The 27,958-nt window shown below is 46.6% G+C and overlaps 3 protein-coding genes across 6 annotated transcripts in view; 2 read left to right on the top strand and 1 right to left on the bottom strand.

Annotated features, from left to right (window-relative positions):
* Positions 1-280: 280 nt before the first annotated feature.
* On the top strand, positions 281-3,845 carry LOC119096803 (ATPase inhibitor mai-2, mitochondrial). Its single transcript, XM_037219747.1, has 3 exons — positions 281-423; positions 1,797-1,938; positions 3,589-3,845. Exons 1-3 carry the CDS (start codon positions 368-370, stop codon positions 3,730-3,732), a joined length of 342 nt encoding a protein of 113 aa, XP_037075642.1. The 5' UTR covers positions 281-367; the 3' UTR covers positions 3,733-3,845.
* Positions 3,846-6,096: 2,251 nt separating this feature from the next.
* Positions 6,097-14,384, bottom strand: LOC119097567 (uncharacterized). Of its 4 annotated transcripts, none has more exons than XM_037220602.1 (7): positions 14,362-14,384; positions 11,810-12,400; positions 10,877-11,084; positions 10,182-10,301; positions 8,957-9,097; positions 7,670-7,822; positions 6,097-7,060 (listed from the first exon to the last, which is right to left on the bottom strand). In XM_037220602.1, the coding sequence occupies exons 2-7, from the start codon at positions 12,211-12,213 to the stop codon at positions 6,929-6,931; spliced, it is 1,158 nt and encodes a 385-aa protein (XP_037076497.1). In that variant the 5' UTR covers positions 12,214-12,400; positions 14,362-14,384; the 3' UTR covers positions 6,097-6,928. The 4 variants fall into 4 exon arrangements, with proteins under 4 accessions (XP_037076497.1, XP_037076496.1, XP_037076499.1 ...); XM_037220601.1 differs by having other exon boundaries at positions 14,285-14,362; XM_037220604.1 differs by having other exon boundaries at positions 10,182-10,298; positions 14,285-14,362.
* A 7,964-nt stretch (positions 14,385-22,348) lies between these two features.
* LOC119096697 (disks large homolog 2) overlaps positions 22,349-27,958 on the top strand; it is a 120,229-nt gene continuing 114,619 nt past the window's right edge. The window contains exon 1 of the mRNA XM_037219592.1: positions 22,349-22,451. The gene's annotated coding sequence lies outside the window, so the exon portion shown is untranslated. The remainder of the gene's footprint in view (positions 22,452-27,958) is intronic.

Below are 27,958 nucleotides of genomic sequence, written 5' to 3'. Positions count from 1 at the left end.
CACTTTTTGGTCCCATTTTGCATGAAGAAAGCGGTGCGTAAACCTAGTGGTTATACATTATTACACGACAGATTTTTTTGTATTAAATAAAAATATAACTGTACCAAAACTTTGATTCTAAAAATAAAATTTTCTGAATTCAATTAAAGATTTAATAAAATCTAACAACTTTTACTCTTGATCATAAAAGCTACCTAAGGAACTGTTGGATATTACTCCTTACCTAAAGCCGTCTCAAGTTATCACGTACCTTGTCTTTGGTCAATATACGTCGTTGAGACCCGGAGTGGCACCGTAGCGTTATAGGTACAAGGAAGGCGGATACGCGCTGCGTAAATACCCAAATTTGGAGTCTTTTATACGTGTGATGGCTTCCCTACCACGCGTATCTGCGCTCATGAGAGCAAGCGCACCGCTCGTCAGGTGGGTTGGACGACAGCTGCCGGCGATGTGTGAGAGAATGGCTGATGTAATAAGAAGATCGACTTGGACGAAGATCAACCTAATATGATGTATGCTTTTTGCCGAGGGTCGAAGTCGATGGCTCACAATTATGGAAACACATGAAAAAGTGAGGGATGGAGGGGGTGGACACAACATGCATGCTGTTGGACAGGACATGATATGTTATTGGACACTATGTTTTTCCATTTAATGACATCTGCTAAAAATTAAGTTATTGTGTTCTGTTAACATCGTAATTGTTTGATCACTGCCACTCAAGAACATGTTTTCTTCAGCTTAAAATATTAATGATTGTTGGATCTGGATGGCCTGTTTTGAGTGATCAAGTCAAATAGCACCTCAGCCTATAAAAAAATTATTAATTGAGCTACACATCCACATGACATTAATGTGCCTAACTTGGCTCACTCATACACAAGACTCAGGTTGGGCCAAAATGTGATGAGTTTCTTCTTTTTTTTTGGAAAAATGTGAGTAATTCTGTTGAGAATGGCATGCATTATGCACTGTAACTGTAACTGTATGCACTGTAATTGGTGGAGGTCCTGTGCTAAAATGTGCATAGAGATCCATTGTTCTCCTTATCAGGCTGGCTGGGTGACTGCAAGTTGAGATGTTTCTGGGAAATCTGGCATTACCAGAAGGCTAGTCAAGAAAGAAATTCAATATTTTAATGTATTAATACATTTTGAATAAGTCATTTTTCAAAAGTTTTATTGTAATACCCTTGGAAATGCAGGAGACTTAACATCTTGTGAAATTCAATCAAAGATATGAATATTTTGGCCCAGTCAGGTAGTCAGATATTCTGGTTGTCCATCCCTATGGTTCTGTTGGTTAAAGCACCTGCCTTCTGAGTCACCCACCCTTGGCAGAGTGAGTTCAAGTCCCGTCAGGTGCTTGCTATTTGTCCTTGATTGGTTTGGTGTGTGGTTGGTGGCAGTGACTGCAGTAAAGGTCAGATTTTATCAAAGGGCAGGTTGGGCTGTGCTGAGTGTTGCACCACATTAAGGTTGTGTTTTCACCACTTTTTTCTCACAAAAACTGCCTGTTTTTTCCAATTGTATCATGCAATTTTACACAGCAATGTTGTGATTTTTATGTTTTGAATTTGGTAATAACCAATCATGACCATTTTGTCTACAATCCCAAGTAACTCTGTTTGATTTATGCTTGTCTGTTGGTGGTGTTTGACATATTGTTTTAGTCAGTTGAGTGTGTTTGGCAAAGCCAGATGGCCTTGCATGCTTTCCTCAAATGCATGCCCATGCTGATCATCCATACTGACTGAGTTCACACTTGTTTACTGAACACAGACTGTTACATTGCAGGCAAGTGCGCATGTCCTCCTCGGGTGGTGAGCCAGGCTCTGGTGCTGGCCAGGGTGGTGGCACTGGTGGCTCCATTCGGGATGCTGGTGGTGCTTTTGGCAAGATGGAGTTTGCTCACGAGGAGCAGTATTTCCGGAAAATGGTAAGTGGTTTTAAGGCCATGAATGTCAAAATACAGCTTCAGCAAAGCTATGTATGGCAATGGGATGACCTTAAATCTTATGCATCTGAAACTTTAATGGCTGTTTTTTGCACATTCAGCAAAACTTAAAGTCCATAAAAGAGTAATAGTTTGAAACATTTCTTGTGGTCAGTATGTATGAGACACACCTGCTTTGTTCATTTTCTCAACAGATATCTGAAAACCATATGACACAAATGGAGAAGGAGCAATGGATGTCCCCCAGTTTTGACAAAATGGGAATTTTTCAGGATACTTTGAGTGTGTGCTTTGATTGTCTCCCCTATGGAGGATTATTGGATCATGTGCCACAGTACAGTATACAAAGATCTGCCATTGGCAAGCTGTTCAATGGTGGTTTGCTGACTGGTGATGGTGCACTGTGTAATGGAACAGTATCCTGAGTGCTTTAATATAACCTGCTTATGGAAATGCCTAGAAATGCCCTTTTTCCACCTGCACGATTTCACACATGGAAAACAAAAACAACAGATTGGCAGGGCTTTTTCTAAAATTTATTCTGAATGGTTTGTATGGGTGACTTCGAATTCAGAGTACCTGCTAAGCATAGATTGTTGTGTGTACCCCAAACCCACCACCCAAGCGTACCATCCAGTTTAACAGCTAATTTTGCCTCCGCCCTTTCGCCAGACCGGAATGCGGAGGGTTTTACGTGCCTCACAATGCTGTGACACGGCCGCCTCGGGTCTGGGTTGAACCTCGTCAGCCAGTGGCCAGCTGGCCTTTCCATTTCAGTCGGGTCAAACGATGCACCCACTTTGGGACTAGTACCCAGTGCCGCTGGATTACGAGTCCAACATTTTTCCCCAAGACCACGGAGGTGGCTGAAAAGCTTTGTCATAAAAGTGGGAAAATTACTGACAAATTGGGGTCATTTAGCACAGTTTGCAACCCTGTCTTTTTCAGACCTAAAACCCCTGACTTCTGACATTGATGCCTGGGAACATATGCAGACTATTCTGTGCAGACTATTTTAAGATAGTCTGATGCATCAGGCCATGGGAACATTACCCAAATTTTTCCACTGTGTGTCATGTGTAATGTTTGGAACACATAAATGTGTCAAAATCTTTGTGTGGTAAATGCTACAAAAGCTTGAAGCATTCTGTTAAGACAGGAATAAAAGTGGGATCTCGCGAATGCAACGAAACGTTGTACTAAGGCTTTGAGTTCTTCCCTATGGTGTTTACCACAGTGGCTGTTGTCGAGCCACACTTAAGCATTAGGAATGAGAGTATCACATGATCCATGTTATGCACTGGTTCAAACCTCAAAGCTCGTGGTTTAGACCAGTCTTAGGAAATCTATCGTTACAAGCCAGAGTATTTTGACATGCACGATGCTTGCCTCAGTTTCTTCATATTTGGCACGTTCCCTCAAAACACTTGGTGTGCCCTACATTAGCATGATAAACGCGGCGGGCTGTAAGGTTGTTAGAAGCCCTCGTCATGGGAGTTGTGCGTATGACCTGGAAATGTCCTGTCCTGAACTGACGGGGGTGACTTGCCAGTGCAAGGTTGTTTGCGTCTGTGAGCTGCCAGTGGCAGCGAGTGACTGCGTAAACTGGTACCATTCGTTCCTGTCCAACAGCAAGAGGAGCAGCTGCGCAAACTGAAAAAGCACCTACACGAGGAGGTGTCTCACCACGAGGCGGAGATCGCACGCCACCAGGAGGCCATCGACCGGCACCGGAACCGGATCAGCAGCCTGGAGAAGCAGAAGGAGCAGAAGTGATCGGCCGGGGCCCGGTCTGGCCGCGGCCCTGCCGCGTAGTGGGTCCCCGAGCAGGGTGTGTAACGAGTCGGGGAATATCGCAGCATATGTGTTAATAAAGGTACGTAATTTTAGATGTGTTGGTATGCGCTGACGCGCCCTCTCATTAAGGTGATCGTGCCCCAGGGAAGAAACACGCCTCGTCAGACGTTCGTTCGTTCGTGAAATGGATCACGTTGTAAGATTTCATGTCTCAACGAACATAGAGATTTTGTCAATGAAAACTGCTGGTTACAACATCGGACACGAAGCGCTGCCGACGAATAACACGGAGCGTGTTCGGAGGCTGGGCTGGAGTTTGACACCAGGAAACCTCCCAGTCCTCTGGGTCCCAAACTGATCCCCAGAGGGTCTGAAATTCTACGTTTGGAGACCACCCCATCGGAACACAAGGTGCTGGAACACAAGGAACACAACTAGCAGCGAGCACGAGGCTGATCGCGACGTCTCGTCTGGCAACAGGGTGATTCCATGCCACCTCAACTAGCAAACGACACTTTTGACACACGTCTACGTGAGATTTCGACGAAAAAGCATTTATCACAAACCCAAAATTCAAAATGTGATAGACAAACACGTTTACATTTGATGTAGCATTATACCACAGCATCATAAATCCGTACATGAATGTAGCGTAAAAGGTATCCAAATCAATTTGGGCCTTCAGTTTAAAAACACCATGATTTCGGGATTCTACTTGCTTTTTACATTAGAGCCAGTAGCGTGGTTAGTCGGTATTTCCGGGTGGACTCGTCCAGCGAGTGTGGAATCGGTCCACCCACACGCGGCGGTCGGCTGCGACTCCACCTGGAGCGCGGTCCGAGGCATCGCGCGGGCAGAACGTGAGGAGCCATCGCTGATATCCGGCGGAGATGCGATGAGTCACGCCTGGGTTCCCTATTCACACTAGTCACGCACAAAGGGTGCGGCCATTCGAGTCGGGTGCGCGTGAGGGAGATCATGGAGCGTCACCTGGATAGATACTCCATTCTAACCACCACGCAACAGCACTGGGCTGTCTGGGAAACCCGAGCCAAGAAGCTTCAGAGGATTGGTCAAAATGAGGCGCTCCTTCAGTGCCACGGTGTTGCCATCACAGAAAATTAACCCCAAAACGTGCGGTACTACGAGTTAGGGACCATTCACGTCGTTCTGGACACAAATATCAGTCATTCTTGGAAGTGTGAAAGGGCGATACGCCCGCATCACGAACAAGAGCTATTGGTGCAATAAAAGAAAGTTAGGGGCATGACCACAATTGCAAAGACGCTCGCCAATCCGTTCAAAAATAGCACCAACAAAGGAAGAAATCGCAATGACGAGGCCCGGCTGCACTCATCCAGAAACAACCATCTAAACGGCCCCCTGAAAGCTGTGGAAGGTCTATGCTCATTCACAGGAAATGAGCTACCTGAGGATTGTTCTCGGTCCGGACAGTTCGAAATGATACTTTCTGAAATGATACGAAATGATACTTGCGACCAGCGTCGTAACGGAAAATGCAAGTGCAAATAAAAAGCATGCTAGCGCGGAAGAATATCCAAGAATTTCGCGATAAAGCGTCAAAACACGCACATATTGCTCGCAACAAACATTTGCACGTATGAACTAACAACACCTTGGGCGCGCAGAAGTACCACAAGTAGGTCACACTGTTCGCTACAGCAGCAACTCGGACACGGCCAGTCTGGCGACGGCTCTGGAGTCATAAAGTCATAAGTCATAAAATCGTTCCATGACTCGACCAAACGGTGACGTATTGATACTTTTTACTAACATTAAATATTTGTTCTCAGACTGTATTCTGCGCAGAAAAAAACGTACTAAGGGCCATATGAGCTTTTCTATAGCTGACGATCGCATCAATAACTTCATTGTGGACTAGTTCGTCCCTTTAAGCTTCCCAGTTGGTCCGTATGCGTGCTCTCACACACCCATCCTCAAGCACCCGCGCTGGTACGTCGCGTCTTTGAAAAAGCAACAGCATCGCACTTCGCTGCATATCTGTGATGCAGTTTTAGAATTTGTATTACAAATCAATTTGCTGCGTTTCACAAAGCAGTGAAACCCCCACGGCCCCCTTCTCAAGGAAGCAGGAATGCTCTAAAAAGCGGGTTGGGTAAGGCTTCTTGCCAGTAAAACCTTTCTTTGCATCAACGCTTACTTATGTTTAGACTACACAGTACAAAAGGTGAGCAACGATCTGCCTCTTCCTGTGCCTGCATTTATCCCTGATTGTCACCATAGCTCATTTATTTTTATTTTGTTTTATTTTATGTTCTTGATTCACGTTCGAATTTGCGAAAACAGCAGTCAGCTCGGCAGGATTGTATTTCCACCTGTACTGCAGAAGCGGTCGACTAGCATCGTTAGATGGGTCCAAAGCCCGAATGTCCGCGGAACGGTCCTCACAAAGTCACGTTGACGTCGGCCCTCAAGCTTAGCAATGCCTGACTGGAGCAAGAAACAAGAACATGATAGGTAATGCGACGTAGTACACAAGATATCTCACGACAGTTAAACAAAGCGTGCTACTGAAATACCCGCAGAAATGAGGTCCAGCTGAAACGCAATAAGTTCGGTAAAGCACCATGTTTGCTGAAGCGTGAGTTGATCGCGATTGGCGCAACTGCTAGCGCTCCACAGAAAAAAATCAATTGAACACAATTGCAGGCGCTTAATGGGTGATCGATAGAGCTGAAATGATTCATGAGCATGACTGGCACAAATTTATTTATATCCGACCAAGCGAAACTCGATCAGATGGGAGAATCGAGTCGATCGACTAGTCGGATGGGGTGGAAGACCCACGGCCTCACAACATAACACAAAACAGTTGCTCTTTCGGACTCTGAGAGCATTTGCAATCCGCTCACCGGGATCACCCGCATTTCAATAAGAACATCAGATCAACAGCCAGGGCCTGGGTGACCAGGCCCGTCTCCTGGTAAGCCGAGGACCAAAGTCAGGTACATCCTGCACCGACCATCGCTCGACGCGCACTGAGGCAGCCACACAGCCACCAGCTGCGGGCACCGAGAACAACTGCGGGCCAACCGCTCGAGCGGCCGGTCGGCGAGTCTCGAGGGCACGAGAGCCGGGACGATCGGGACCGCCGCTGCTGGTGGCATCTGCGCACCGGCGGCGCCCGGTCGCTTCAGACAGAGCGTCGCCAGCGACCTCGCAGCGCGCGCATGCCGGCCCGGCCAGGCCGCGCACCCTCCGGAGAGCCCGGCTCGGCCGCCGCCGACTCCAGCGTCGACAGGATGCTGAGCAGCACACAGGCCACCTGCAGCGGAACATGACTGGGGTTTAAGCGTCCGCGGCGAACGGTGCTCAAGATCGGATTCACTACCAAAAGGGTTAATTCGCCGGAAACAAAATAGATCACCCGCCATGCGACCGGAGTGCGAGTGAGAGTGACGTGTTTGACCGGTGCCAGACCACCAGGGGCGTTAGAGCTTTACGACGAACTCAGTTGCTGAGGCTATATAGTGCTGCCTGCCCTCGCAGGAAGGACGGACACCGCGGGGAATCGAACCCGGTACCTCCGGTTTTCCGGACAGGCAGCTGAACAACACTACCAGATGCGGGTAGTATACTAGGTAGTGAACAACCAGCCGCCTACGGAAACCAGTCTGATCTGGTTTCAGAATTGACTCAAGCTGGAAGAAATGCAAAAAAGACGAACCGAACACGACCGGTCTCGCAATAAAAGCCACATCTGGCGTAGAAGTGTTGTTCACGGCATACGGACATGTTTCCTCAGCGGACATGTCCGTATGCCTTGAAAAGACGTGCACTGGTAGACCACAACGCCGCCCACGTAGCTCCTCGCCTCTGACCCGCCGCGCTGTCCTCTGGCGACAGGTAAGCGCGCCGCCCGACGGCCGCTCACCAGCACGAAGATGATGAACACCGTGTAGCCGTGTAAGCGCGTGCCAGGCGCCGCCTCCATCTGGCGCAGCGCCTCCTCGGCCGGCTGGAAGCGCGGCCGCAGCTCCAGCGTGTGGCGCAGGTGCATCTCCGCCTCCTGGTAGTTACCATACTCCTGCAGCACACGCCAGGCGGCGGTCGCAACGGATTGCCCGAATACCCAGATGGATGTGACTAGGATACAGCGTCTGGGACTAAGATGCATGTCAGCGATGATTACAGCCCTGCCCGCCAGGCGCACTGGCCTGGCCGCATGTCTTTAATATCTATAAACATATATACATGTATATATATATATACATATATATATATATATATATATATATATATATACAAAATCTTGGATAATTGCACCTGGTATTCCACCATTGTCACTGACATCTGTCATACAGCTACCTACGAGCTAAATCTAAGAAATCATTCGTTGACAGAAACACGGAAACGTTGAAAATAAGGGTAAAAAAGTAGCCGACTAACATACACTACATACGCTTCAACATACACGTCGCTACAACAACCACCGACTGCTTCAAACCATCCCGCCAATATCGGCGAGGGGAAATTCGACGCAGAATGACCTGCGATCTTACATGCGATTTTTAACTCCAATAACGACGAGAGAAGCATAAATCGTCCTATCCTCCCAGTAGTTGGAATTTATCGCGGTATTTCGGGGCCATAAGAATTCTACTTCCCAATGGGATGGCTCAGAACAAACGACACAATGAATTTCTTTTTTTGTTGGCCGCTCGATCATGATGATGATTTGGGCTTTAGGGCGCGCCGACTACAGTGGTCACATGGCCCCCACTTTTATTGGCCGTTCAAATCACGACAGACAGGCGAGATCTTGGCTCTTTGTGATCTTCAGTTGCAAAAGAACTTCTATGTGGACAAGACAGACATTAAAACTTCAATTTAGGGGGTCCAAAATTCTCCGCTCATTCTTCCCGTCCCCTTTGACTTGAAACGCACCCCTTCCTTGCCTCAGAATAAATTGCCTTCCAAAACTACGACATTCTCTTCCAGTGGATGTGCTGGAAGAAGACGCTTCCAACGCAGAAATGGCGACCAGGACCATGCAGAAATGTCGGCCACCGCTCCCTATCTTGTCACCTCATCCCATCCCTCACTGGTCGGTATCGCTGCGCCGATCACACTTCCATGTAAGACGTACGCCGTGTATACCGCACCAAAAATATCAACAAGTGAAGCACCGCAGCCAGACGTGCTCGCCACTCCTCCACACCTTGAGTATTTCGCCCAGAGTGAAGTGCTGGAGCCAGGCGCTCTGGTCGGGCGGCTGCACCTCCAGAGAGCGTCGGGTCAGGAAGATGGCGTCGTCCAGGTACTGCAGGTTGAACAGCACCCGAGCCAGGCTCAACAGCACCTGGCCGTGATCGCCAGAGCATGTTACACGCGCGATAACCCGGATACCCCAACACGCATTCGCATGTTGGCTCGACTTATCAGTGAACAATTATCACAACAGACAACGAAGACGTGATTGGTCAAATAGCTTGCTTCACAAATAAAAAAGTTTCTGGACGGCCAGACAAAAACGCGTGAACACACATACACACGTACCATTTACGTGCGTGCGTGCGTGCGTGCGTGCGTGCGTGCGTGCGTGCGTGCGTGCGTTCGCGCGTGCGCGCGTGTATGTACGTACGTAAATGGTACGCGCACGCGTACGTACGTACTCACGCACGCACATAAACACGCACGTACGTCCGCATGCACACCGATGTAAAAGTGCAAGTTCAAGTTGATGCAACAAAGGCATCCACTTATCTTAATCAAAGGACCGATGAACGCTGGTGCTACTTTGGCAGTACTACAAAGTGCGATGTTACAGTTTCACCTCTGCGTGGGGTCTTCAACTCAGATTATACCACGCAGACACTCATGACCATACTGTCATGAAGACCTAAGGCTCGCTAATTGTTGGCCCTGCTAACAGAATCATTCAGTGCTGGACAACATCAAGGAAAAAGAAGCGCCACATGATCAGAATCGACATCAACGGCCAACAGCCTGTAAACGTCACATGATCAGAATCGGCATCAACGGCCAACAGCCTGTAGACGTCACATGATCAGAATCGACATCAACGGCTAACGTCCTGCAAGCGTCACGTGATCAGAATCGACATCAACGGCTAACGGCCTGGAGGCTGGCCGCCACAGCTGGCCGATGATTGGTTGGCTGTCACGACATGCACGGCATGACAAAATAGGACAAACATTTCTTCTCACAAAGCTTTGATATTTCAACACTTTCCACAACCGCCATAGTAACGTCAAACCCACAATATTGAGCATTGACTTCTTAGGATACAGCTTAAGGGCACAGAATTCTTTCGAACACCAGGCCGACTACTTATGGTAAGAGAGCGGCTCAGTGTTGCCGCGGATAAGGCATAAACCGCAGTGGTAGAGGCGTCAATAGCGCATGGCCACTTTGCCACTGACCTCTGCATTATTAGGCGACACAGCCAGTGAGCGGCGGTAGCACTCGATGGCCTTGGACGCGTCGCCCTTTATTCGCCAGAAGTTGCCTATCTGGTTGTACAGCTGCAGTGACTTCGGCTTCTGAAAGCACGCACAGCCTGTCGAACTGACGATCAGGCCGAGAACTGCTGGAAATAGTGGCAACATCCCGATTACGACATGGATCGCAGTTACGTTCGGATTCTACTGCTGACTGCAGCGGCGAGACCAGACCAACTCCTCTTTCAGTTGCGGGCAGGATCAAGATGCTAGCTTGCCTAATACGTCTTCCACGAATCGTATCCATTCGACGAAACATTTCCGCAAAGACGGCACACTGGTGGACTCTAATTACGCTGTACATCGTTGTTGATGTTCCATAAGAAGCAGCACGTCGGCACGTCTGTCCTGCAACTTATCTCTGTGAACATCTGCCAGTGGCCAGTTGAACATTATGCCATTCGACACCACATGCATTGGGCGCCAAATGACCACTGCAGTCGGCGCGTCCGAAAACACCGATCAACAACAACAAAAACACCACATGCATCTGCTCTTCCTCACCCCTCAGCCAACCAGCCGCCCAGACCACTGTCCCCGAGCACCAGTCCGGCGCCCACAGCGCTAACCGCATCGCCTTCGGCAACGGACGGGCGGAGGCACCACGGCCGCGTCACCTCTCGCTTGGAGCGTCGCAGCTTCCGCTCCAGCAGGTCGAGGTCGACGCTCTCGCCGCGCCGGCGGAACACCAGGCTGGCGTGCGGCTCCGGCACGTGCGGGTGGTGGCGTCGGCTCGACACGCCCACCAGGTGGTCGTAGTGGGTGAAGTTGACCGACTTGCCGCAGTCGAGCGGCTCCTCCGGCTCCGACGCGGCCGACTCGTTCCTGGGTGACGGCGTGGGCGCACGCCAGTTGCGACAATCGGGGAGCGTCATGTGCACACTTATCACAATGAAATCGCAAATTCATTATCTTTTTAATTACCAAGACGTGTTAGAATATCTTGCCCTACCAAGCATTTCGCAGTCTCTGATTGGAGGCAGCATGGTGCAGATATTTCGTTGGTAAATATATTTAGCATTTAGACGGCAAGTATGTCCGAAATTTTTACGAGGAGCTGTCAGGGAGACGACCCCATTTCTCCAAGGATCAGGAATGTGAGTTTAGCAAATCAATGACGCTGACTATCATGTGAATGTTAGCCCAATGACCCGAACATAGTTTTGGTCCACAAACGAGATGAATTCTTATGACGATTTCACAGTGCAAGGGTCTCTTATTCACATGTGAAAGACTGCACAATGCATTTTAGAAGCCATCAAATTCGAAAAGTTGTGACTCAAGCTCACTTCCACACACTGTTATTTCCAGCTGACCTTCCCTTTGAACACACATGCCCAAAAAATCGTGAATAGAAGGCGCAAAGTTTTACAGAAAGTTGATTGAAACCATGTGGCAATGACAAGCGGTTGCATAGGAATAATGGATGAGTGCAGCCAGAAATACACAACATGCATCCATATGCCAATAAAATATACTTTTTGAGCATGCAATATAGTGGCAAGGGTGCAAAAGTGTTAGGAACTGCAATCATAAACGCATCATCTTACCTAGAGGCGATCTGGTTTGACTCAGAAGGCATATTAAACCTGATGTCAACACAACCATTAGCCAGTGCAGCATTGCCTGTGCAGAAACTGAGAGTTTGGTGTTTTGTCCAAATGCCATCTTTCATATTTGTACTCAAGAGTGCTTCAAATATGATATCTTGCTCAAAGGGGATTGCAGATGTGCTGCTTGAGATATTGTGTTCTGCTGTTTGTGAACTACCAATGCTGATGACCTTGTCTTCCAATGGGTCTAGTCTCCAAAACACACCTGTTGTCTTGATGTGGTCTGCTTGGAAAATATTTGCAGACAAAATACACAGCACTGAAAATGAAAAGTATGGCATGTTTGATAAAACACCCATCCTTTCTTTTTGTAACCCCAAGGATGTGCTCAAAAGGAACATTGGCAATCAGCTCCTGTCAGCACCTTTTCTGGTATCATCACAGAATGGTGTCGTGAACGTGAGTACCTTCCGCCTTCAGCCAAAATGCTTCAATTCAATTCTTTCTCAACTTATGTTTCTTATCCTTGGCTTTCTTCTAAGCACATCAGCAATGCATCATCACATGCATCTGTCCTCGTCCAGTGCTCTGAAAGTGCACAGCCCACCTCCAGTCAGAAAAATAGAAAAAATGTTGACACAACTAAATAAATCAGTAAATTGTGCCAATTTGCTTGTAACAGGAAAAATGGTAGAATACTGACACAACTAAACAGATAAGGAAATTGTATGAATGGTCATCAGTACACAACAGAGTACTAGAGATTAGTGAAATTAACTGTAATGATACACTTTGCTGTAATTCCACTTAACATTATTTTCACAGCACCTCAATGAATAACCTTTTATGAAGATGAAAATATGAATGGTAAAAGGAACTAGTTGGACCTTTCTGGAAAAAAATGTCAACAAATAGCAGTTGGGTAAAATTTTTCTCTCTGTCACAAATTTCTTTGCACATATGTCTCTCAAATTGAGTTTAAAAAAGGTGCTACAAGTTGTGCAAGTGGTAGACCTAAAAAGCTTCACAGCATACCATGAGATCCAAGCTCCTTTCGATTTCCTTCACTTCATTTATCTGTTGCCAGGAGCTTCCTTTTACATGATAGCAATTTTGCTAAGCATTGGCCCTATGCCACAGAGAGACATGACTGCAGTCCAGTGGTCATTTTCAGATAGCACCATCTCAGTCCATGACATTGCAGCCAATATGAAGCTCAAACAGCAATATTTCAAAAGTTTGGATCCATTTTGAGTTGCAATACTTCTTTTGGAATCACAATTCTTGGCTGTGCAACAAAAGTTAAATGATGGCTTAGGAGTCCACACACACACACACACACACATGGGTGGCTTAAACAAGTTGAATTGGTGGACAGGATATTGATGCATTAAAAACAGGATAATATCTTGTGACCTAATATATCATTCCAGCATCTTTGACAAAACATTGCTCTGATGACTGTTTGCCCCAAGCAATTATGAAAATAACAGTAATTATGTCTTAAAATTATGTTGCACAAAGGAAAGAAGACATGGCTAGATTGTAGAGAACAACTACCAGAAGATACAACTTTTAGACAGCACAATGTTCTGGACTGATGTGGTCTCAAACCATGTTAAGAACTCTGAATACAATATAGTCTAAAGCTTTTAAACTGGATGCCGTTATTGATCCCATAATCAATGACATGTTTGCATGTCTCATGGCATAAACATGTCAATTACATTTTACACTCCTGGCTAAATTAGATGCTAAGCAGCCCCAATCTTTAAGGGATGTTATGGTGAATGCAATGTATCAAGGGGTCAGGGTTTACACTGACACAGCTAGTGCATAACCATGGTGAGGGACTTAAAAAATGTCCAAAAATGTGAGCTATATATGGACTTAAAAATTTACAGTAATCTACACTTGAGTTCTCCAAAAATGTTACCATATTTTCTGATGACTGTAAGCATCTAAGTGTGCATGTTGGAGTTACTGCAGCTTTATGATACACCTGATTGTTGAGGCTATATGGCATCACCCACCTCTCACCCTGACACAAACACTGCAGAAAATCTAGCCTTGTACCTCTGGTTTCCCAGACTCAGTTTTACCACAACACTACCAGAGCCCTGAAATGATCACAGTAAAATGGATGATAATAAGTGACATTACAGATGTGTTCATTTCCTTACCACTCCATGGATAATCTTTCCTTACAAATGAACAAGGTAGCAAGCAGTGACACAATAAAAACATACTACCAGTTATCATCTACTTTGTTGCACAAAACGTGCTATCATGTTTCAAACCACTTTCCTCTCTCATCTAAGAAATTACAGAATGCACAATGCTGTAATCCTGCAATGCCCCAAACTCAAAATTAAATGAGCACGGCATTGGACACCAACATACAATTGCGGCATTTGCCATGAACATAGCCTGTCATGGAAACTATTTTGGGTACCCTATTTTATACCCCACCTAGGACCGTACCGCCGCAGCACCTCAGTACCGCAACAATTCTGCTATCTCACACTCAAGGCCCGATATCTATTTACCCTCACACTGCTCAACAAGCCTGAGTTTACTCAGTAAACAGTGGTATCGCAGGTTTTGGCAATTTTGGCGTGGCTGCGACGAGCGCTTTCAGCTAACTTCTGCTAGTCTCAGGGGCTAAATGACAGACAAACTTTGTTGACAGACGCCGTACTCCAAGTTAACGGGACTCATCGCTACAAAGTCCTTGCCTGTCGATGCTGCCTAAATGATGATTTAACCTACTCGAATGATAGGGAATTTCCGCCTGATAGAAAATATAGAATGTCCAGACTGAAGACTAATTTTCAGACGCCCTAACGCTCTGAGACCATGAAACAAATCGCTACAAAACCTTCACCAATGGTCGCGCCATAGCCGATAACCTAACAGTTACAGGAGATTGTGACCTTCTGTCAGCTTAAAAATAACTGAAAACCCATAAACCAACAAATTTGGGTGTAGACAAACCCATGCTTCGAGCCTATAGGCCGATCCTTCCAAATCTTCACGGATCGATGTGACATGGATGAGATCCTATTCTTTGCAAAACGTGATAACCTCGGGTCAGGAAAAACGTCACAAAGGATGTCCAAGACCCGCCAAAGTGTGCTGCAGATATCTCGCACTCAGAACCTTTCGAACTGCTTGCTATGAAACCTTTACTAATCGATGTGCCATGTAGTTAACAAGCTATCCTTTCTAGGTGGCGGTTCGCAGCATGGGATTGTATGTATCTTTATTTCCGGTTTTGAACGTTTTTTGGTGACCTTCAACTCGACTAACGGTTACTATTTTCTGGAAAAGCCAGGTTATATCAACTATGGCGCATCAACTGGGGAATATTTCAGAGCGATCAGTGCACTAAGATCGGATCGCTCAGGGTTGTCTGCAGCCAGCTTTGGCGATTTAGGGCGTTTTGGCGATCATTGACCTGACGGGAGGTTGTCATCTCCTAGAATGGATGGGCTATGGAATAAAAAGGTTTGGAATGGACAAGTTAGGAAAGGTTTCGGGATTTTTTATCACCTTTGACCTAACTCAGGGCCACAATCTTCCTGAACGAATTGGCTATCGACCAAGTGCCCTCGAATGGATGAGGTATTTAGTCATATTCCCCCATAGCCTCGCAGCACAGAACTTCCAACAAATTCCGCCGGTCCCTGTCGATTTAGGTGCGCCATGATCCGATCGCTGCTCAAAATGTGATTTACTATTTCCCTGCCATCCTGATTTTACCACTTTCCTCCCTTTGATTCATTGAAAGGTTGAGGAAAAAACATCATCATTATACCAATGTATCACGCCGAACTTTGCAGTGGCTCTTGACGTCATAGCGGAGAGAGCAGAGTGACAGGAAAGCCATGAATCAGTTTTCGGACAGGGCTTCGCATGGGTAAATAAGGTCAAACTCAGATACGTAGCTAAGGGCACTGACGTAACCATAGCTCAAATGTTGTTGGGGCTCATTTCTGTTTTAGCGTCGGTTGACATGGTCAAAATAATAAAAATAATCACGTCCGTCCGAAAGCTAATGGGGTCCGGATCCCACCGACCCCGGTAGTGGTGACGCCCATGACTAAGGGTGACGAGACGTGGACCTTTACAATTACATTCGTGGGTGGAGCCACGAGGACACCTGAGAATATCTGCCCCAAATTACCAGACGGTGTTTTGTCTCCTTCGATGGTGCCCGTACAACGCACGTTTTCACTTTTTTCATTCAAAAGTCATTTTTAAGGTAAAGCTGGGAAACATAGGCATGAAGTTTGTCATGGAGATATGCCCCAAGCGTTATCAAATCTATGATATGTATAAGGTGTGCAGAAAATACATGTCAACACAAAAAGCGACGACATGTACATATAAGTAGACTGCCAGCACGCAATGTTGTTTTGCTTCATGTAACACATTTCTGGCGTCTGCGGCACGCCTAAGTGGTTATTTGGCAAAAATGCTCTGCATCGTCCTACTTCTCAAAATCCTGCTTTCGTCCCAGGGTCATGCTGTCCCTGAGATTCCAATCTGACCTACATCCCCATCTCTTTCCCCATGCCATATACACATCACAGTCATGTCCAGGCTGGCCTGCTCTCTCTTAACACGCGTCCGGATGACCGGTTGAATGCCATTCGTTCGGGTGAGGAGTCATTTTGACCCACTGGAATCTCTGAAGTAAGAGAGCTAGGTACATCAAATTCACAAGGCGTGTTTATCTGAACATGAACTCACTCGCGTCAAAATTGGAAAGTCTTAAGTCGTAAAGTTTGGATCAAATAAGGTCAAACATGGTCAAACTCCAGATTTGTGTCCAAACTGCCTCAGACCCTAGATACCTGTCCTAAGCAGAATGCTACCAGTGCTTTTTTAAGGCTAGTAGCCTTTTTTGACCTTCTAAGGTCATGGTGACGGAAATCATACACAGACCTTGATTTTTGCATTTGAATATGCAGAAAATATAACGCTAGGCGGTGTCTTCCTAAAAACAAACGCTGACCTGGACATGTTAAGTCAATGACACCTTCAGACGTTTGAGAAGCACCGTGGAAGATGCATAATGCGGTTTCCGTTCTTGATAAAGTTCAAATTAACACTAGAAACTATGCCATACAGCAAGCTCTAGAGCAACAAAGCAGGTTTGTGTTCGACTTTGGTTCGCCTTTGATATACTAAGAAATATCTGACCCGAGGTCAATGAAATTTTGTTCATTCGACTGTGTGTTCGCCTAAGAAGTTATCTTAGAGATGTATGGATTCGTTCAACACTCTGTTGTTGCATCAGATTGAACCATTCCCTAGAAATTGTCCTCGCTAGATCTATGGCCTGACTGATCTGCCGTTGGTCAAAAACTACGAGGTGCATCGAAGTTTTTGTATCAAACTATTTACTTTTCAATTGTCTACAGCTGTGCAAAATTTGGTGCGGCTACGCTGCGCCATTGGGAAGTTATTCGGGGAAAAAACATTCGGAGGGGTAAATTTGAACACCCACCAGAGCGGGTGTTAATGCTCTAGATGGCTTTGACAGAAAGTTGTAGCCCAGTGTGATGAGTTTTTCTAGACTCGCCATGACCCCGGCCGCTTCCCTCCCCATTTTGTGCTCATGTGCTCAGAATTTCAAGCACACGTCGTGGGTTTCAGCGTTCGTCCACGACAGCAGACAGGCAGGAAATGAACATTTCAAAAACTTACGGAAGACCGACATGGCATAGCGGATTATAACCATCGACTTATTAGAGCTAAAGTGGCAGAATCAAGTCAAGTAGACAAATTTGGGAAAGTCGGAATTCAATAATGAGAACGTTCAACATCGCTGGATTTGGATCGGTGGTTTGGTAATGGCAAAGGTCCGGGTTCAGTTTCAAAGACCGAGCTGTGCAGTACGCACATTTACAAAGTGATTGGTGTTGACTTATAGTTTTATGATCTAATGAGTCATTCCATGCCACTTCAATAAACCAAAGATGAGACCAGGGGCGAAGTTTCACCAAATGAGAAGTCTTTACGCACCCCGAAGTATGCCAACAAACAGGATTTTCCCAGATTTGGCTCACTTTCTTCCAAAAGTTAGGGGAGGGAGGCCGAAGTCCCCTGCTGAAGAGGAAACTAGACCGCTGCTTAAGGCTACCTTTTTTGGTCATTGTTTGCTGGCTTTAGCCGCGGGGAATCATGAATTTTGATCGAATTTCAATCAAGGGGCCACTAACCCGGCACATAAACTCACACATTAGAGAGAGAGAGAGAGAGAAGAGAGAGAGAGAGAGAGAGAGAGAGAGAGAGAGAGAGAGAGAGAGAGAGAGAGAGAGATAGATACTATATATATATATATATTATATATATGCATATGTATATACAATATATAATATATAATATATATATATATATATAATATATATATATATATATGCATATATATACATATATATATATATATATATATATATATATATATATATATGCACATGTATATACATACATACATATCTGTCTTAGGTATTCATGTGCATAGGGTTTTGAGGTATATATACACATGCATATACATGTATCCGTATATATGTGTATATATGTGCAGAGAGAGAGAGAGGAGAGAGAGAGAGAGAGAGAGAGAGAGAGGAGAGAGAGAGAGAGAGAGAGAGAGAGAGAAGAGAGAGAGAGAGAGAGAGAGAGAGATAGAGAGAGGAGAGAGAGAGGGAGAGAGAGGAGAGAGATAGCGAGAGGAAGAGAGAGAGAGAGAGAGAAGAGAGAAGAGGGAGAGAGAGAGAGAGAGGAAGAAGAAGAGAGAGAGAGAGAGATAGAGAGAGAGAGAGAGAGAGAGATAGAGAGGAGAGAGAGAGAAGAAAGGAGAGAGAGAGGAAGAGAGAGAGAGAGAGAGAGAGGAGAGAGAGAGAGAGATAAGAGAGAGAGAGAGAAGAGAGAGAGAGAGGAGAGAGAGAGGAGAAGATAGAGAGAGGAGATAGAGAGAGGAGAGAGAGAGAGAGATAGAGAGAGAGAGAGAGAGAGAGAGAGAGGAGAGAGAGGAGAGAGAGAGAGAGAGAGGAGAGAGAAGAGAGAGAGAGGAGAGAGAGAGAGAGAGAGGAGAAGAGAGAGAGAAGAGAGAGAGAGAGAAGAGTAGAGAGAGAGAGAGAGAGAGAGAGAATAGAAGAGAAGAGGATAGAGAGAAGAGAGAGAGAGAGAGAAGAGAGAGAAGAGAGAGAGAGAGAGAGAGAGGAGAGAGCAGAGAGAGAGACGAGAGAGAGAGAAGAGAGAGAGAGAGAGAATAAGAGGGAGAAGAGAGAAGAGAGAGTAAGAGAGAGAGAGAGAGACTCATTTCTTCTCCTCTAATATATTTATAATAGAATAGATAAAATATATATCTGGCCCACAAAAATATAATAATAAATATATATAGACATCTCTCGCTCTCCTCTCTCTCTCTCTCTCTCTCTCTCTCTCGCTCTCTCTCTCTCTCTCCTCTCCTCTCTCTCTCTCTCGCGAATCTCTCTCAAACTCTCTCTCTCTCTGATATATATAATATATATATATATATATATATAATATATTATAATGACACCAAACCACATCGCATAGTGCGAGCTCTGCCCCACACGAACAGCGTTTTATTGTGGGTTCGCACAGTCGGTCCCGCGGACTGGTATCGCATTGGAACAACCCAACACCGTGATTGGTATTCCTTTGGTTCCCGTGCTCGACAGCACCGTACAGTATAGCAAACAGTCATTCTATTTCAGGTCATTCAGCTATCACAGAAAACCACTGGCTTCAACGAATAACATGTGTTGATAGCTATATTATAACTCACCTGGAGATATTTGCAGCAAAATACAAAATAATAGCATACCATTGGCCTTATTCCTTGCTGACAGACGACGAGAAGCTAAATGAACAGATATACTGACATTTTGACTACCAGCCTTTTCCAAAGCAGTGCATTGATGAGGAGCTCAGCAATGCACTGTTTCTACAAATGTTTGTGGCCGAAATATAAATATATATCTTATTATTCACTTCGCCGCTATCCATCGACTAGGAATGAGGACTGCTGTAATGTATGTATAACGTTCCTCGCAGCTGCACCGATCAAGACAGGATTTTGAGCGTCACATAATATCTGGTCCGAAACACTTCAGGCGTAGCTGCGGCGTACTGCACAGGATTGCCTCAGCCGGCTGGTGAAAGACGGCGTCAAGAAACAGTCTCTGGTAAAGGCAGCCGTGAAAAAAACTCTGCGTTGCATAAATGCTCTTTGAATAGAACGTTGGTGTTTCGTGGTGTGCCATGGTTCAAAACCCTGCGACACCAAGAATCAATATGAATGAAATTTTCGTTTGGCAGTACTCAAACATATTTCAGTTCCATACAATGATGCCCTTCGCTATTGTTTTTCAATAATTCGAAAGTAACCTCTCACACGTGACTCAGCTGGTAAAGCCAGAGCTTCTGGCTAGCAAATCTGGCCAGCACCAAAGTGAAAACAGAACAGCACGTTCCTGGTGTACGGCTTGTCCAAAAGATGGGCAGTGGAAAGCCTTACAACGTGCGGTGGAAATGAGGTGAAATTGAAATACGTCATGGACCATGATGCAGATCAACAATCTGAAATGGTTTGCAATACGACCGTCTCTCCCTATTTGGTTTACAATGGGCGGGTTCTCCCGCGCTCCTACTGCAAAAGAACTTCAGAGGCCGTGGTTCAATCAACTTCTGCCAACATCACATTTCATATTTTTGTGTCTTGCACCTGCTCTCACCTCTCCGAGAAAGGAGTGTGGCTTATTGGAGATCAAACGTACATTTGACATTCATTCTCCCGATTCCATAGGCACGGCAATGTCGGAACGCTGATCATTTTCAACGCAGACGTTGCATATTCTATATGCACAACAAATCCTCCTGACATCAACACGCACACCTGGATGTGCACGCACACCAGAGCCCCCCTCCCTGAAATTTTAAAACGACGAAAACTAGTTTCAGTAAATTCGTCAGATTTTGAATACCTAGGATCGTTACACTTGGGTCAAATTAATTTAAACAAGGACAAACTCCAGATCGACCCAGGAGTGCACTCAGACCTCCAAATGCAATCCGACTTAACATGAGTTCCTCCTCTAAGCAAAAGGCCACTGACGTTCATATCACGCACAAAGAGAGCTAGTTCCAACACAAAGGCGGTGTCACGGCATTATTGCTACTGTAAAAACTCCTTCCGACAGGAGTGCTACTACACCAGTTATGCGTTACATTACTTCTACTGCAAAACTTATGCAGACTTTACCTAGACGCATCATTGCTTCTATTGAAAAGCCTTTTGCACGCCACGAGTGTTTTACTACAAAATTTATGCTTCAAAAACGTATACACGTCATTACATCTGCCGCAAAAACGTGTGCCGTCTTTACTTATACGCGATATTATCTCTTGCAAAACTCATACACGACATGAGTGCTGCACGGCGAAACTTATGCTGCAAAAACAAGTAGCATCTATCATTTCCACAAGTCATTTTTACAGCAAAGACTTGACCACAATTCTAAGTTATAACACTAATGCCGCTGTTAAGACTTTGCGGCAGAAATAAAGTAGTTTATTAACAATTACTGTTAATGTTTTGCAGCATAAATTGTGACGAGCAACAATTTTTCGGCATGAATTCATCCCATTGCGCCAGTGTGTATGAAGGCAGCAGAAGTTTGGTCGTAGCACCCCTGCCGGTTGAAGCTTTGTTGTAACACTTATGTTGCGGAACCCACAAAAGTAGGTACAATGTTCAGAATGGGAGGTGAAATAGGTAGAATTTTCGGACAGTAGAACAGAGCCATTAAGTTCCAAATAGGTTTCTCAGGTGCCATCAAAGAAGCGCACACCCTCAAGTGCCACGCGATAGGGGAGGAACCAAAGTCATAATGTGACGTTTCGTTGAGTTTGTGTGACAACGCCGGCAAATTTGTACACATTTTTCTTCGGATTGAGGTGTTTTGCCCTTGTGATCCAGGAATTCGAGATGAGCGTAAAACCGACTCACAAAGCAAGTTTTCCAGCAATGAAGAAGCTTGGCTTTTACTTCATTCGGCATTCGTACCTGACGTAAGGCCAACGCATAAGCCATAGGCACATTTTCAGTTTTCTTATTGTGAAAGAAACCATCTCAAAGCTGCACGACTTCTTCTGTCACTCCATTGCCTCACCGACAATCGACAGCATCCCAAGATCGACATGGTATTATTAAGCGATGCGTGCACCGAGTGCCTTCGCGGCAAGGAAGATACAATTGTACATCCCGGTAGTACAACCGTGCTACCAACCCGGGGTCAACGTTCCCTTGGGTAGGTTTTCGCTGCCTCAGTGCGCTCTGCAGCGCCGCTCCACCGCGCGCCGGCGGCGCCCCGACACCGAGCCGGGCCGGCCGGGCGCGTCCTGATCGGCCGAGCGCGGCGACGCGGTGCCGGCGCGCGCCCGCCTCCGACGACACGTGACCGACGCCGGCTCAGTCGCACGCCGAAACCGGGGGTCGGCGGGTGGTGCCGTCTCGGGTGGGGAAGCCTGAGGGCGCTGCGGGAGCGGCGGCGGGGCGCGGCGCCGGCTGTCTGTGACGTCGGAAGCTGTGCTAGCCCGGGTGAGCCACCCTTCTGCGCGTTTGAGCGTGGGGATGGACTGATGCATGCATTGTGAGCGTGGATAGACTGATGCATGCATTGTGAGCGTGGGATGGACTGATGCATGCATTGTGAGCGTGGGATAGACTGATGCATGCATTGTGAGCGTGGGATAGACTGATGCATGCATTGTGAGCGTGGTTTGGACTGTGGCATGCCTTGTGAGCGTGGGATAGACTGATGCATGCATTGTGAGCGTGGGATGGACTGATGCATGCCTTGTGAGCGTGGGATGGACTGATGCATGCCTTGTGAGCGTGGTTTGGACTGTGGCATGCCTTGTGAGCGTGGTTTGGACTGTGGCATGCCTTGTGAGCGTGGGATGGACTGATGCATGCATTGTGAGCGTGGGATGGACTGATGCATGCATTGTGAGCGTGGGATGGACTGAAACGTGCCGTGTGCGCGCAGATGGACTGATGCATACCGTGTGACAACGTGCTGAATCCACGGGTAGGCTAAATCCGCCGGGCCTGAGGGAGAAGATGCGTCTCTAACCGTCTCCGCCAAATGTTATGGTGTTAATTAATTAAAAATGCTGTTACTGCCTCATTACGTGATTTTGACCTTACTGTACTATACAGCTGCTTAGTTCCTCAAAATGAGTTGGGAGGGGGAGGAGGGCTAAACGCTGAAAAGTGACCGAACCTCTCCCCAAAATATGCCATCGAACAGGTTTCTCCCCATACTTGGCCAATTTCTTCCCAAAGTTGGATAGGCTGAAACCCAAGTTGGATCGCGGGGACTTAAGTTCTCCCCGCCCCACCCCCCCGCCCCCCCCCCCCCGCCCCCCCCCGCCCCCCCCCCCCCATCCAACTGAATATGAGACCATATATGAGACCACGTCCATGTATACGTAGTATACATAGACGTGGTTCTATGTATACTATGAAGGCTTTTGCTGAGGCAAAAGAGAGCGTTCAAAAAGTGGTTCAAATTGCTACTTACCATTGCAGTCTGGCATAAAACTAGGGACGTTTTAATGATGTGTTGTGCGGTAATATCTGGCGGTAAATTCCCGTCATATTTAGTGTACGAAATATTTGTAAAATACCCGAGGACACGAATTTGTTTGGCGCCTCAGTGTATTTCGACAACCACGTGCATACAAGCCACAGTCAAGTCCGTCTTAGATACAACCCATCACGTAAAATCAACGTTAACGTATCAAGAACATCGGGAACAAAGTTTCGAATGTGACGCCTGCATACCAAGCTTCTCCCAGCCGAATGCCTCGTCCTGCACACTCTTCAGGAGGTGACAGCTATCGCCAGACGTTTCCTGCAGCATTGGACGACCAGTGCTTGAAGGAGTACATTTGTTGCTTCCATCTGCCAGGCACGTAGTCAGGGAGACGGCACGGGGCTCGTGGGGCCTCTGAGCCACGAGGCTCACAACAGGTACTAGGAGATTTCAAAGGATTTTGTTGCACATCTGTCATTCCTCCACCCGCCCCTAGACAAAAATTATAGCCAAGTATCTGTCTGCCTCAGCGCCGGATTTTACCCCCCCCCCTCCCCTGTGATTTTAAAGATTATAAGTTGCCATGTAACATTTCATTGAGGTGAGGAGGGTAAGACATACTTAAAAGTAAGTTCGATCGAACAAAAAAGCATCCGGGCGTCATTCATGCCTTCCAGAAGGAAGAAGCTTAATGATTTCTGTATAGGCTCCTGTCCAGCATTCCAGCAATAAACGGAACAAACCCAACAAGCGTTCCGCAATTCGCGTAGCGCTTTTATTTCATATTTGTGTCATTACCTTTGATTTTATGTTTATACATAGTTAAGGTAATATCTTTGTTGCAATGATCCTACCTCCAGATTACGGCTCTCTGATACTGTCCTCAAAATGGAGTATTGCGTAATGCTAGTTTCAGCAGCTTACTTGCTTCCAAACAGGGCCCATGTTACCGCTTAACTTCGCAGAAAAAGATTCTGCAAGTACGACGTAAAGACAGCGTATTCTGTCACACCCTCAAATCTTCTCACGTGTCAAGTTCGAGGATAATTAACACCATTTATCCCGAGCAGCGATCAGCGAAGCTTCATTGTCAGCCACGTGTGCTGTTTGTCCAGCCACAGGGTTGGTCTGTCGCAGCCGTGCCTACATCGACCGGGTATGTCTGGAGCGTCGCAGTGACTCGCTGGCTACCTCTGGGACCTCACGGCGGGAGTGGGTGGGACCTGCCACGGCCGCCTTCCCTACCCATGGACGGTGTGGGGCTTCGAGGAGGCCTGCCAGGTCGTACCGTTGGTCCTCTCGACGGTCAAATAGCGGTAATGCACCTTGTTATCTTTCTAACCTGATGTATTAATGAATTTAGGCTATCTATCACCAATTTTCCCAAGCCGCGAGCTTCTGCCCAAAAGCTTTAAAAGACGAGTTGGCACCCTAACATCTCTTTCGCGTCAAACGCACGATCGTGGTCGCCTGCCGCCTTGCTTGGCTATCGTGCCGGCAGTTGGTCGGCGGCCACACTACGCCCGCTGTGCAACGTACACACAAGCGTCGCATGTGGCCAACCAGCTCGCTTATTGACGCTTCGGCGGGCTGTGAAGGGAAACCACGCAGCCTCGAAAACAATGACGCTGCAATTTACTTAATGTGATAAAGGCGCGGAACATGGTAAACACCACAGCTATTTTTATCGAGCCATCAAGCTACCCGCCTAACTGTCATATCCTAACATTTATCTGTGCATATGAAAAAAATCAACTTACCTGCTGACCGTCTCCTGCTCTCCTTGTCTCGCTTGTCTCGCTTGTCTCCTTGTCTCCTTGTCTCCTGCTCCGCTTGTCTGTAAGTTCGGTGTTATTCGTCCGGGTTATTGGATCCCTGTTTGCTTGTTATTTTGTATGAGGATCTTTGTGAACCACATAATATTTTCAAGCTGTTTTTAAGGGATTTGGTGTGATCCGCAATTGACGTTTAGCTTTGGTGGAAGGTCATCCAACATCCAAGGGACATTTTGACCTTCTTTCAGAGCACGTCTCTGGATTATAGGGCATGTCCGGTTCTAAAATTATGAAAGGCTCTACGAAGTGTGAAGAATGTATTATGTTGGTTTTGTAATGTTTTAATCTACGAGTTACCAGAGCAACTTGTTTATGCCATTACAGTGATGCAGACAAAAGACAATCAGAGAGACAAATAATAGCGCTTACCATATTTGTGTTGTCATGTAAATGTGCTGCTTCTAGATAAATATTCCGACACCGTATACGCGATAGCAAAATGAATAAGTACAGTATGGACCTTCAAAAGGCAAAGCGGTAACATCAGTTCGAGACTGGGCCGAAATAACAGTCATGCTCAATTAGTTCTTGAACGAATTAGAGTGACCGCCATACACCATCTAGGCATGCTTTTCGGTAAACTGTGGGTTCTGTGGGTAAATCCATAAACTGTGGGTCTTCCATTAATCCATTGGGGTTATTTTCTAACGCATGCAGCATCTGCGATCATTAGCGCCGTAGTCTTGTCACACTCATTTAAGCAGGACATGATGAGGTGTTGAGACACCAGTGTTTGAGCCAGGTTCGAACTGGAGATACCCTTCTCTGTCCCTGGCCAGTGATCTGGGCAAATGAGGCACGCCGCTTCTGTAAGCACACCTTACCCGCTCTGTAGATTTGCGATAACGAGAATTGTGGCCACTGAAATGATGACGGGCTCTGGGAGATACTGACCACCATCGGAGATTGTTTAACCCTCATCCGTAATGAGAATACACGGCCACTGGAGTGACGGCATATATATGATCGGGCTGTCACAAAGAAAATCCAACTTTTGTTCTGCATAGTTTGCAGTTTTTTTTTGGGGGGGGGGCAGACCGAATCCCCCAAAGTTCTCTCCTCCGGGTGATCCTGCGGTTGCCGGGCTATTCACCACCTTCCATCTGCTAGCAGGTGGAGTGTTGTGCGCCGTTCTACATATCGCCGGAACCAATCAATCTATCGATCGACGGACTGCTTTACATTTTATGGGGTTTTGAATGCAGAGTGGATAGCGGTGGGACGGGACTGCACGCACCTTGGACCCATTCGCCGAGACTTTGCTCGCACAGGGACCCCTCTGCGAGACGCGTGCTTGGCGCTCGGACGGGGCTACCACCATGGGATATGCGCCAGCCCACTCATGTCTGGCGCATACAGCCTGCCCCAGACAAGTGGGGTGTCGCGAGGGTGCACAAAAAGGGGAAAAGGGTACATGCTCGATTACCAGCCACGTTTTGTGATAGGCTTACATAATCTAGGCATTTTGATAGTTCTACAAGTTATGACGGTCTTGAGGCTTGAAATCGAATAACAAGAAATGCGCCGTAACCGAGAACTTAAATGCAAGTGAAAAACATGCCATCGGAGAAGCGTTTGCGAGAACACCACCAGAAAGACCTAAAATACGACACGTATTGACCGTCGGCTTATTACACACGCATAGATTAACAAGCTACCTTGCGACGAGCATACCGTCAGCCCATCCGTTACTGTGGCAGTTCTGATGCGGCCACTCTGGCAGCGACTCTGACTTACTCTGGCGACTGCAGCTACTCTGGCAGCGACTCTGGCTCACTCTGGCGACTGCAGCTACTCTGGCAGCGACTCTGCCGCACTCTGGCGACTGCAGCTACTCTGGCAGCGACTCTGACTTACTCTGGCGACTGCAGCTACTCTGGCAGCGACTCTGACTTACTCTGGCGACTGCAGCTACTCTGGCAGCGACTCTGGCTCACTCTGGCGACTGCAGCTACTCTGGCAGCGACTCTGACAGCGTAAAAGGGGTCCGAATCCAACGATGGTGTATTGAGAGCATATTTACCGAAAAGCGAAATTTTGCGAGCAAGATCAGTCTTTTAAACCTTTAGTGTAAGCATACCAATAGGTACAAGTGAGCTTACAAGTGACTCATTATGCATGATACTTGCCTCAGTATCTCCAAATAAGGGCCACTCCCTTGGAACGGCTTGAAATCGTACGATCTTCATGCATGTCAATTGATCTACGATTCGACGCTGGCGTCACATACATTTCAAGAGCCATTGTTTCGATTTCTACTGAATTTCCATCAAAATCAATTGCGTTCTTAAACATAAACCAGGCTTTTTGCACCTCTAATACGCATACATACCTATATAGCTACAGCTTTGTGCGTGTACGTTCAGGGGCGTTCGAAGCATTGGGCGTTTGCCAGGCGGCCATTTTTTAATTAACTGTGCAATTACCCCCATCAGCACGTCTTGCTGCAAAGAATGGTGCGAAGTAAGCGGCATGGCCAAGTGCTCAAGTAACCTACGCTTCAAAAATGCGCGAACAATGCTATTTTGTTAACAGCAGCGTTTTCATGCCGCATATAATTAATTTAAGTAGGATGAATATGGGCGAAATTTGACAAATTGAGTTGGGAGCTTAACCATGAACAATTATGATGCCCGCCCCCAAGGTAGCCAACAAAGCGGTTTCCCCCT

This window comes from Pollicipes pollicipes, unplaced genomic scaffold (assembly GCF_011947565.3).
Source record: "Pollicipes pollicipes isolate AB1234 unplaced genomic scaffold, Ppol_2.1 Scaffold_4295;HRSCAF=5057_pilon_pilon_pilon, whole genome shotgun sequence".
Classification (NCBI taxonomy): Eukaryota; Metazoa; Arthropoda; class Thecostraca; order Pollicipedomorpha; family Pollicipedidae; genus Pollicipes; species Pollicipes pollicipes.
Note: the sequence above shows the minus strand (reverse complement) of the source record. Positions and strands in the feature narration are given on the sequence as shown.